The 12230-nt window shown below is 33.2% G+C and overlaps 1 protein-coding gene across 1 annotated transcript in view; it reads left to right on the top strand.

Annotated features, from left to right (window-relative positions):
• ADGRL3 (adhesion G protein-coupled receptor L3) overlaps positions 1–12230 on the top strand; it is a 553170-nt gene that overhangs the window by 503418 nt on the left and 37522 nt on the right. The window contains exons 19-20 of the mRNA XM_023724827.1: positions 3828–3854; positions 6423–6591. Coding sequence (XP_023580595.1) covers positions 3828–3854; positions 6423–6591 — 196 coding nt within the window. The remainder of the gene's footprint in view (positions 1–3827; positions 3855–6422; positions 6592–12230) is intronic.

Below are 12230 nucleotides of genomic sequence, written 5' to 3'. Positions count from 1 at the left end.
CTCAAGCATTTCCTATAGATATATATTCTGTACTATCTAAATATAATAGAAAGGAAAGCTTTAAACTATTTAAAGAATTTATTTCTTTTATATCTTTTATTTTAGAAAGTATTCCCTTCAAAAATTACTCAAAAAATAATCTATTCTGTTTAATAACTCTTGAAGTCAGAAAAACAATAATCTATGACTAACTTTATTCATTTATTTCTTTCTGTCCGTTTGTCACCTATCTAAGCTGATACACCATCCTCTTGAAAGTATACTTTGAGCTAAGCTTCACGGGGCTGGATTTAATAGCCCATTAGTGTGTTTTAAATATGTTATAGAATATATAAATATAAGCATAATTATTGTCAATCTAGGCAACCTGTTGCCATCGAGTCGATTCGGAGTCATAGCGATCCTATAGGACAGAATAGAGCTGCCCCATAGGATTTCCAAAGCTGTAATCTTTATGGAAGCAGACAGCTACGCCTTTCTCCTAAGGACTTGCTGGTAGGTTCCAACCATGGACCTTTGGATTAGGAGCAAGTACTTTAACCATTGTGCCCAGGGCTCCTTCCAATCTAGGCAAACCAAAACAACCAAACCCGCTGCCGTCGAGTGGATTCCGGCTCATAGCGGCCCCATAGGACAAAGTAGAACGGCCACATAGGGTTTCCAAGAAGCAGCTGGTGGATTCCAGCTGCTGACCTATTGGTTAGTAGCCTTAACACTTAACCACTGCACCACCAGGGTTCTAGTCTAGGCAAAGACGCCAAAAAATTCTGATTTAGATTCTAAATGTTGACTATTAAAGATGATTTCATAACACACATGGCTAAATGAAGTTTTCAACCTAAGGTATTAGTAAGAATAAAATTATAAACATTTTGGCAAAATATATACTTTCTAAAGAAGGCAGTACTTTTTTTCTTATTTGTTGTCTTGAAAACTGTATGTGCAAGATATATTACTTGATTTTCATTAAGTCACCACTTATAAATAGCAAATAAATTCCTGCTAACATCTGCCAAGAGCATTTTAGGCCTTTCTGTGCATATTTTTATAAAATCTTAAAATAACTGCAGTGAAATTTTTTTAGTCATACAACCTTGAAAGGGATTTTGTTGAAATGGACTTTTATTGGTACTTCGGAATGCAACTTATTCAGGTTTGAGTATTACTTATGCTTTTTAGAATTAAAAAGAAAAGTTTCAGCAATGCATATAGTTTTGTTATGGTCACAAAAGTAGCATCAATTTTATTCAGATTTGGTGGAGAGGGATTATAAAACTGGATTCTCAAAGCCAATAGAATATCTGACAGAAATGATGGAAAGCACTGATATTATTATAGGTCACCTTTACTGATCTTTAGATATTGAACCATTGTGCGTTATTTATGTCATGCTGGAGGTAAAATTAATGAATGATTTCTCTGGTAGCATGAAATTCTGTTTTAAATATGAACTATGAATCTTTACAGCTGAGAGATAAAAATATAAATGCTTTATTAATTATTGCACAGGCAAAGCCCCTGTTTAAAAAAAAAAAAACAAAGAAAAACTCTAAAATGTAGAGGCTTAAACTCTATCACATAAGAGCCTAGAAGTAGACAGTCAAGATCTGATACAGTGGCTCCACATCAATAAACAGCTTCCCTTTCTGGATCTGAGGCTCTAATGTTACCTTTTCCGAGCCAAAGGGAAGGAGGAAATATTCCAGGGGAGCCCAATTCCAATCTTTTAAACGACAAGACCCATAAATGTCACAATTCACTCCTACTCACATCCCTGTGGACAGCACATTAACACATGGGTTCAGCTAACTGTAAATGAAGCTGGAAATATAGTCTTTGTTACTGTGCGGGGCAACTGACTGATCCTACAACTGACAACAAAAACAAAATTGCACCCGGATATCTCTTTCTGCTATTTCATATTGAACACAAAATATGCCACTCCAGTAGTTATAGTACAAACTTTTTATTTTAAAATTTTATGAATTTCTATAGCTTAATAAAATTTGTAGAGCATTTTCACATGTATTCCTATATGCTAACCACTGTAATTTTCTTTCTTGATATTGTACTATTAAAAATTCAGGTAAAGTCATTCCACTTGTAAACTTGACATCAAATATGGAATATACTGGTGCAATGGCAATATGTATAATATAATAAATATCACATTATTATGTTTTATAACTTTTTACTATTAATATAAGTAGAGGATTGTCTTTGTAGATGTGGTTCAAAATTCTGAAATAGCATCAATTCTTAGAAATTTTTCTCTCTTTATCTTTCAAAAGTCCATGACATTATTTGAATATCTCTTAGAATTCCAATTTCTGGCTTACAACTGTCTTTGGATGTTCTAGGCCAGCACCATCCAATAGAATTTTCTGTGAGGATGGAAATGTTCTATGACTGTGCTGTTCAATGTGGCAGCTATTAGATGTGTGAAGCTTTTAAGCACTTGGAATATGACTAGTATGACTGAAGAACTGGATTTTAAATTTTATTTCATTTTAATAAACTCAAATTTTAATAGCAGAGTTCTAATCAGTCCCTTCTCCACTTATGAACATATTTTGGCCACATCTTCTTCACTCCATTTTATTACTTCTGAAACGTCTTTAAATGAATTTAACTACTCTATAGTTACATGTTTTATATTTTATTCTTTACTCTCCATTATTTAATGAGAACTTAATATGTATGAGGCACTGTTCTGAGCCCTTTATACATAAGAACTCATTTCATTATCACAAGAAAGCTATATTATAATTATTCTCATTTTATGGATGTATAAACTGACACAACCACCAGTTAATTAATTTTTACCTCAAATCAACAGCTAGTAAGTGGTTGAGCCAGGATGTAAATCTCAGGTGATCTGGCTTCAGTTCCCTGTCTCACTCCATTCTTTACTGTTTCCTTTTGCAAAGTGATTTTTTTTTCAATAGTTCTTTTTATGCAAAATGCATCATAGTTGGGATCTTTCTAAGAACTTTAGTTGTGTGTACATAGTATGAAAACTAGTCATAGCTCTGTATTGTCTCTGGCAAGAGGAAAAAAAAAGAACAGGTGGTTTTTCTTATGTTTCAGTCCTATCACAATTATCTGAGCAGAAACTCAAAAATACGGTCCAAAATGTTTCCTAACATGTTTACTAATTTGACACTGGACTCTTAATCCATCAGAATTATAAAATAAGTTATTAAATATAATTGACAATAAGCAGACATGCTATGTTTGTTCCTATCACTACAAAAGATATTAAAAATGTTTTTCTCAGTACACTAACAGAGTTTTAAAGTAGTCAAGTGCAATTATTTTCAAAGGGTTATAATGTTCAAATTCAACTCAGGTCAATGATCTGAGAGATAAAATTACTTAGAAGTGCACTGTCCATAATTAAGTAATCTTACCTGCTAATATTACAGAATACCTTCAGGAGACATGAAATCTGTCATTTTAAGTATGCCCTCAAGCCTTTTCCAGATTGCTCATAAGACTTCTCATTCTCCAGAGAAATGTGATCTCTAAGAAATAAATGTCTCTGTCAAGTCACAAGTAATATGAGCACATGAGGAAAAAATGGAATTTTTGAGTCTCATAAGGGATTTCTCAGTATTGTAAAATTGATTTTATTCCTTGTTATTTAAGGAATAACATGGTCATTTTAGGATTTCCCTTCTGGATATAATGGGAAGGTTATGATATCTTTTAGGAAGGTGGGAGACAGAGGCCTTTGGGGTCCAGGATAGTATTTTTCATATGAAATTTTCTGTCATAAAATGCTAATGTTGGTGTTCTTGTCTTTATGTCTATGCATTCTTTAGCTATGAGGATAACAGACCCTTCATCAAGTAAGAATGACCTGAATGGCTGATAAATTCCATTTATCAGTGTGGTCCCATGAATCAGCTGTCAGAGCAGTACTGAAAAATCATTAGAGCTTCTGTCATTCACATTGAGGCAGAAGAGCAAACTGTGCAGGAAAAGAATCAGGCATACAACTTTTATGCAGAATAAATATGCCGCAGGTGTATTGACAAAAATTTTTGCATCACTTGTTTTAATTGGATATCACCTGAATTCAGTGCAACAGTAATAGCAATTTCATGCGGTACAGACTTGTTTTGCTTTTAATAGCTTTCCCTTTTCATTGTGATGTGTTTGGTTCTGTGTATTGCACATGTCCACATTTCTGTTGTCTGGCCATCATTCATTTAAAATTATTTTGTGATTTGGTGGCATAGCTTCAAAATGATCTTATGTGTTTGAAACTACCCAATTGCAATTGATATTAATGAATTGCTAAATTAAAGAACTAAAAAGGAAAAAAAATGCCTCCTTCAAAAATTAAATCATACATTTGCAAAATTATCCCTTTCAAATTTGACACTTATCACTTGACTAGTGATCTAGTTGTTTATGAATATATATTTTAAGTTTTTGAAACAAAGCTGCAAGTCTGTACTCATCTAATAAAAAATAAACTTTTATGCTAATATCTGGACTTTTTTCTGTGTACATTTTTAAATTACATATCCTGCAACAATAAACTAAGATTGGCAACCTAAGGGTGACTTTGCTGTAGACTTTCAGTTTGTTCTTCTGGTGAAGAGTCCTTTGTTTTCATTTTCTCCAATGCCATTTCACTTACTTCTTCATGTTCTAGCTTTCTTATTTATTTATTTTAGAATTGTAGCTCTTTGCAGCTTTACGTAGTTTAACCCCTTGGTTCAATCATGGATTATCTGGTGAATAATAGCTGACTTGAATAGTTTATCCAATCATTTTATTTTGGAACCTAAATAGTATTTTTGCCTTGATTTAATGGCTGTTATTCCCATTTTTCGTTTTTCTAATGTCTGTAAGAAGCTGATTGCTTTACCTTGAAAGTTCTAATTTCTCTGAATTCAGTTGTAGCATAAAATACTAACCTCTAGAATGTTTTCTAACTCATATAAGCAAGCACACCACACTCAAACCTACTTAAAGATTCTTTTATTCAAGAATGTTAATGTTTTAAATTTAACACATTAAATTTAGTGGGTATTAAAATCTCAAACATAGTCTAATACCTAATGATTGTGAGAGACAAATAGAAATATTTGAGATAAATTTTAATAAGACTTTAATAATTGACTACTTTGGGATTATATCTTTCTTTGGATGTAGGTTTCTCTGAAAACTGTATTGAGTTCAGCTTTAGATTATGGCAAACATAATGATTTTTTCCTTTATTTTGCAAATTTTCAATTCCCATAAATATCTTTTTCTTAGAAAATTTAAGTAGAGGATAATAGTCTCCTGAAAATAAATATTTGTTCATCCTGTTCAGGGAAAGAGGTCTTGGAAAGAAAAGATGGGTAAATGAGTGTATAGAGATCTAGAATGATTTGTTCATATTCTCCCATCTACTTAGGAGTTGGGAAGGATTCCACCTTCAATTACTGGATTCCCATCTATTGGAAGAATCCATTTTATGTTCTAGTAAATAAATAGCATATAAGCAAAAATATATGGACTTTTGCCACCCATTTATCACTATTGTGAATATCAGCTTGAAGGAAACTAAGAGAATGAAATGAGAGTGAGAATTTGTCTTCATTCTAGACTACCTGGTCATACCACTCCATCGCCATTCTCAGCTTCATTTTCTCTTTTGAGCTTAACTTCAAAAAGAGATGAAGGTTCCCTGAACATATAAGCTTCTTTTTAGCAGAGCTTCCAAGTGCCTGATTTCCAAAATCTAGTTTAGCATAACCTATAAGACAGCAATTCAAATGATGAAAAAAAGTAGATAATGATGTAGACTGAAATTTTGTTTTACCATCCACTATACCTCATAGTTGTTCTATATAACTATAGAATAAAACGAATAGAATTTCTCAGATTCATATATGTACTCCAAATACTGGTTCCTTCTAATATTGGATATGTTTTTGTGAATAAGCATTAAAACTTTTATGGAAAAATAGGAAATTTGGAAAAATGGGGTAAAAATACACGAGATCAAGCACAAAGGGAGATAGTCCAATCAAACAAATATTATTATACCAGTGAGACCAGTGGAGACTAACATAGCTCTATAGACTTTTTTTCCTTGCCATTCACCATAAATACATCTCAATATCATTTGCATATGTGCTTATGTGCTGTAAATACAGGAATAATATATGGTACACATTTGCTTTAGCTTAAATGGGTTTCTGTGTCCATAACATTTTCATTCACGTATATCTCCTCAAGCTTGAAAATGTGTAGTCCCCATTAAATTCTTAAAGTACTTACACCACCTGTCTTACATTTTCTGTCAATAGAACTTACCGCAACATTTTTTCCAGTGTGAGTATTGTTGATGGATATGGTTGTGTTGATTAAAGACCAATTATCTAATAACTCTTAATTTTCTCTTCTCTCTACAGGTCATGGGTTATAGGTGCAATAGCTCTTCTCTGCCTGTTAGGATTGACCTGGGCCTTTGGACTCATGTATATTAATGAAAGCACAGTCATCATGGCGTATCTCTTCACCATTTTCAATTCTCTACAGGGAATGTTTATATTCATTTTCCATTGTGTCCTACAGAAGAAGGTAAGCTAGAGTTTTCTAGTCAAGAATAAATGACATACATCTGATGATAACAAAGCAAACATATTCTAATATATCATGTTTGATATGTTTGTTTCTAAAAAAATAAGTATATTACTTCATTGATTGTTTCTAATAATAGTAAAGGAAAAACAGATACAAAATACCATCGTTGATGAGAAGATTTAACAGCAAAAACCAAAGCAAAATATAATTTGGACAGTACACAATTATTTTCTTCTAGACTTGGCTTTATAAAGTCTTTAAAGTTTTCATCTCAGACACATGGAATCTGTATATTTGTATATTAGATTGTAGCTCTTTTTTAAGATACTATGGAGGCATGGGATGTATATGTCAGGGCATAGGAGACATATATATATATAAGGTTTATATATATATATATATAAATGTGAAAACTAGTTTGTCTGCAGTAGAAAATGTAAATATCTAGACACTTCAGCGTAAAATAATATAAATTTATAGTTTCTAATTAATGATGGAGTATTTAGTAATGGTCTCTGTCTTAGTTATCTAGTGCTGCTATAACAGAAATACCACAAGCGGATGGTTTTAACAAAGAGAAGTTTATTTCCTTACAGTAACGTAGGCTAAAAGTCCAAATTCAGAGTGTCAGCTCCAGGGGAAGGCTTTCTCTCTCTTGGCCATCTCATCAGTGTTCTCCCGGACTAGAAGCATCTCTGCGCAGGAACCTCGGGTCCAAAGGACGGGCTCTGCTCCCGGTGCTTCTTTCTTCATCCGTCCTTTGATGTCCCCAACTCTCTGCTTCCTTCCCTTTCCTTTTATCTCTTGAGAGATAAAAGGTGGTGCAGGCCACACCCTAGGGAAACTCCCTTTACATTGGATCAGGGATGTGACCTGGGTAAAGGTGGTGTTACAATCGCAACCTAATCCTCTTTAACATAAAATTACAATCACAAAGTGGAGGCCAACCACACAATTCTGGGAATCACGACCCAGCCAAATTGATACACACATTTTTGGGGGACGTAAGTCAATCTATGACAGTCTCTATATGTATTTTCTTTTAAAATATTTATAAAATCAATGAGTTCAATGATTAGAATGAAATATTTAAATTTTTATACTGGCTAGTTTTTAAATTTTTACATCTATAAAGACATAAAATAATAATTTTAAAAATAATTAAAGCGACTGAATACTCTATTCCAATTTTAAAAAAATCCAAAATTGATTTTTCAATTTTATACTTTTTAACTCTATTTAAAATGTACTACCAATAGCTCTGATCACATAGATCACAGAGCCAATTGCCTGGGTTCAAATCCCAGTTCCTGTACTTAAAAACTTAAGTGACTTTGGTTAAGTTAATTAACTAACTTCTCCATGCCCCAGTTTTCTCAGGTATAACATGGGGTTTATGGAAAGGGTTAATAGCTACCTCATGGTTGTTGTCAGAATTATTTGAATTAACAAATGTTACATTCTAAGAACAATGCCTGGAATATAGTAAGAGTTTATAAAAGTTAGCTGTTAATTTCATCCGTCATTGACCACCACATGAAACCAGCTTTTATTTCTGTAGATATTTTTATATCTATTTGATTTTCTTCTCTTAAATTCATGAGTTTTGACAAAAGCCTAGGTTCATCCTCTGTTCTCTTCACTTTGTGCCTTCATCAAAAATATGCACTTGAAGTATTCTAGAAGCTGAGTTCCTTTTCCAGAATTTCAATATCCCCCCATGTGGGTCTATGATACTGAGCATAAAACTATCTTGTTACCTTCTCAGGTATACATAGTATGGCACGTTGTAGTACCTTTTAATCGCCTTTATGCCTCCCACAGTGAATAGCTTTCTATGTAGTGAGTATACAATAAATAATTTCTATATTTAAAGACAGGAGCCCTGGTGGATCAGTGGTTAAGTGCTCAGCTGCTAACCAAAAGGTCAGTGGTTTGAACCTACCAGCCACTCCGTGGGAGAAAGATGTGGGAGTCTGTTTCCATAAAGATTTACAGCCTTGGAAACCCTATGGGGCAGTTCCACCCTGTCCTATAGGGTTGCTATGAGTCGGAATCAACTCCACAGCAGTGGGTTTGGTTTGGTTTTGGTTACATTTAAAGACTGAGCATGTCCTATGAGGAAGGTATTAAAAATGAGGTGTTAACTGAAGAATACTTGATGTTAAAAGTGAGGACATGTGTCGTTAGACAGGCATAATCAAACCAAATTTTATAAAGTTTTGAATATGAAGTTGAGGTTTTCTTTTGTTGCAATAAGGTGTTGCTCTTAAAAGGATTATTTAGGCTATTAAAATCATAAATTGCAAAAGAGTTGTAGTTTTTATAAGTGAATTATGAGATATTGAAAGAGATAGCTCTGAAAATGAAGTGGCAAAGTGTGAAAAGAAATTCTAGGAAACATCAAAACCTATAATTTTTCTTAGAAAGAACAAAGAAAATAAAGGGTAAAGAATCTCTAGGATTTCTGCTTTGAGAGAGTAGTGGGGCCTGAAATAGAAGGATGTCCACTTGTCAAGATGAGTTACATTTTATTCTGTTTCAATTTTAGGTGGTGGTAGGGGTATGTAAAATGTGTTGACATGATCACAAATACAGGCAGGGGTAGAAATGATGCATCAGGCCTGTAAGTGTAGATTACAGAAAAGAGGTTGTATTAGAATGGGTGGAATCTCATCTAATGGATTAGAATTAACCTTAGAGAAGATATTCTATTAGAATTCATGAATCTTCCTAAATACTTACCGTATCCATTACCTATCTGCTACGAATGGAAAACTCCCTAACTTGTGGTGGCTTAACCCAATAAATATTTATTTTTTTAGTTATGGTCGAAATGATGAGGTTGCCCCATGAAGGGACCCAGGCTGGTGGAGCCTCAGCCAACTTCAACAAAATCACCTTGAGTACTGACATCTAGCAGGCAGTCTGGCAAAGAGAAGATTTTGTGTAAAAGGTCTAGAAGTGGCTCATACCTATTCCACGTACATGCTGTCAGCTAGGAGTCACTCAGTGGTACTACTTAACCGTTAAGGGATATTGGAAAACACAGTCTAGCTTTTTTACCCAGGAAGAAGAGGAATTGAATGTGGCAAACAGCTAGCATTCTGTCATATTCGATGAGTTTAAAGATAGGAGATATGTAAAAGTTGAGTAAGAATAGAGATGGAAGACAGGGTGTGAGAGGAGAAGATTAAGAATCAAGATGAATTAAAGGTAATAGAAAATGTCAAAAAGTAGACAGTGGTCAGCATTATAAAACACTTCAGAGAAGTCAGAGAAACTAAGCATTTGGGATAGATATCTATCTAGGTTTGAATAAAAGAAAGCCATAACTGATCTTGAAGAGAAATATACATAGAAAAATGGGAGTATAATCAGGAAAAAGTGACATTTGTCCATGAAAAGAAGGGACTATTGGGCCATCATAATCAATCATAACATCTTGAAATATAGTAGATCAGATTGTCTGTCATCTTTATAAATTATCTGGAAATTTAGACTAGCATAATTTTTAAATTTTAAAGTAAATAAAGACATTTTCTATAGATTAGAAAATATTTTTTGATTGTTATACATTAATCATTATGGTTATGAGTATATATTATTAGCTGACACCTATTATAGTTTTCCTAAATATTATTTTTATTTTTCTTGTCTTACAAATGCACATCACTGGAATAACTAGAAATTATGTTTGAGATCCAGGTAGAGATTTTGAACCTCGGGATCCCAAAACAAGTCTAGAGTTTTTAGCCTCTTTAATATATTTAACATAAGTTAAATTTCAAAATATATTTGTATATCATGAAACTTGATTTTGTGATTCATTAGAAGAGTTCAACAAGCTATACGTCATGGCCCACATTTGGCCAGTGGCCTTTTATTTGGACAGCCTGCAAGCTAAGGACAGTTGTTACATTTTTAAATGTTTGCATTTAAAATTTAAAATAAGTACATACATAATATCCTTTGTTTTGCTTCTTGGCATGGAAAGCCTGAAATATTTACTTTCTGGCTCTTTATGAAAACATTTGCAAACCCTGATTTAGAAGCTTACTTTTATGATTTGCAATAACAAATAATATGCATATTATTCTTTCATCCATTCTGTGTTTTGAATTTTTTAAATTTTGATTGCATTTTTGTTTAGTGTGTAGAACATGGCCCAACATCAGAGAATATAGAAAACATGGGAGGATTGTTTGGTTATTTTTCTCTCCAAAAAAAAAACTAGGTATTTTTCTTTGAAATTTCAGAAATAGTATTAGGAATATTTTTTAGGCCATCTGATTGAATTCAGTAATATGGCCACACTAATCACTGTGAATTGGAATCGACTCAATGGCAACCACTACCACAAACAACAACGTGTGGGTTCATAGTGTTTGATTAGAGAAATAGAAAGTATTCTGTTTTTGAGTTTTTTGTACTTTACAGGGTTACTTACTGACTGGTGTAACTCATTAACAAACTCTGAATTTTCCATCTTTTTCTGAGTGTCTATTAATAGTTTGCATGACTGTCACCAGTTTTTCCACTAGTGGCATTGAAATGGTCACTTTTGCTTTTGTCATGGTGCCAACTCTCAAAGGGTTGTATGGTTATTTTATTTCTGAGAATATGCAAGTAATATTACATTGGTAAATATGTTCTCTTTCCTGTCTTCTATATTCTAGAAGAACATCAGGGTGAAATAATAAGATATCCTTTTCTAATTAGGAGTAATTAAGATGGAGTATCATGTGAAATAGTAGATTGAAATATGCAAAAGATAGAGCAATCAAATAACTGTTTTATTGTGAGCTTAAAAAAAAGTGTCATGGACTTAGTCCCTGTTATTTTGCTTTCTTCTTTTTAAAACCCATGTTTACCATTTCAAATCAAATCACAGCAAATAAAGTCACTATAATGATGAAGTACGTGATGTAGCTAATGTAGAACTTGGCATCACCAGATAGCTTGATACGCTGGTTGTTTATGTAATCACTGCAGAACATTTAGCCTTTCTTTGAAAATGCAAATAGCCCATGATGAACTCCTGAGGCTTTTACATCCCTGTCTTTGTGACAGGATTGGGGGTGGTTCTCTTTCTTCCCTCCTCCGCTTCTCTTCTCCCATTGTTTCTTTCTCTGTCTCTGTCTGTCTTTCTCTGTCTCTCTTTCTCTCCTAAAGTATTTGTTTAGATTTAAATCGCTTCATTAAAACAAAAAAAACACTTTCTTCTAAAAAGAGAAATATCACTTGCTGAGTTTATTAGGGAAAACAGGGTGGAGAAGGTTATGATCAAAGTTTTGGTGCTTAGAGTTGCTTTGTAAATTCAGTACAAATTACTAAACTGTAATTTTTAGTGCTTATCTTTGGTTAGAGATTATTTTAAGCCTTCTCAAATGCTATTTAAAACATTTGCCGTTTTTCTTTCCAGATAGAAAAAGATCATTAGTATTATTATTAATATAATCTATTAGATGATCTTTTTGTCTGTATCTTGGCTCTCTAGAGCAGAAAAGAACACATCTTACTGTCTTGCCCCTCTAATTTGCTCACACTGTATTCTGTACCTAGAATACCTTTTTCTCTTTCTCATTCCCTATCCTTTATTTAAACATCATCCTTTAAGCTAATTCCAGCCTCTT

Source organism: Trichechus manatus, unplaced genomic scaffold (assembly GCF_000243295.1).
Source record: "Trichechus manatus latirostris isolate Lorelei unplaced genomic scaffold, TriManLat1.0 scaffold00263, whole genome shotgun sequence".
Classification (NCBI taxonomy): Eukaryota; Metazoa; Chordata; class Mammalia; order Sirenia; family Trichechidae; genus Trichechus; species Trichechus manatus.
Note: the sequence above shows the minus strand (reverse complement) of the source record. Positions and strands in the feature narration are given on the sequence as shown.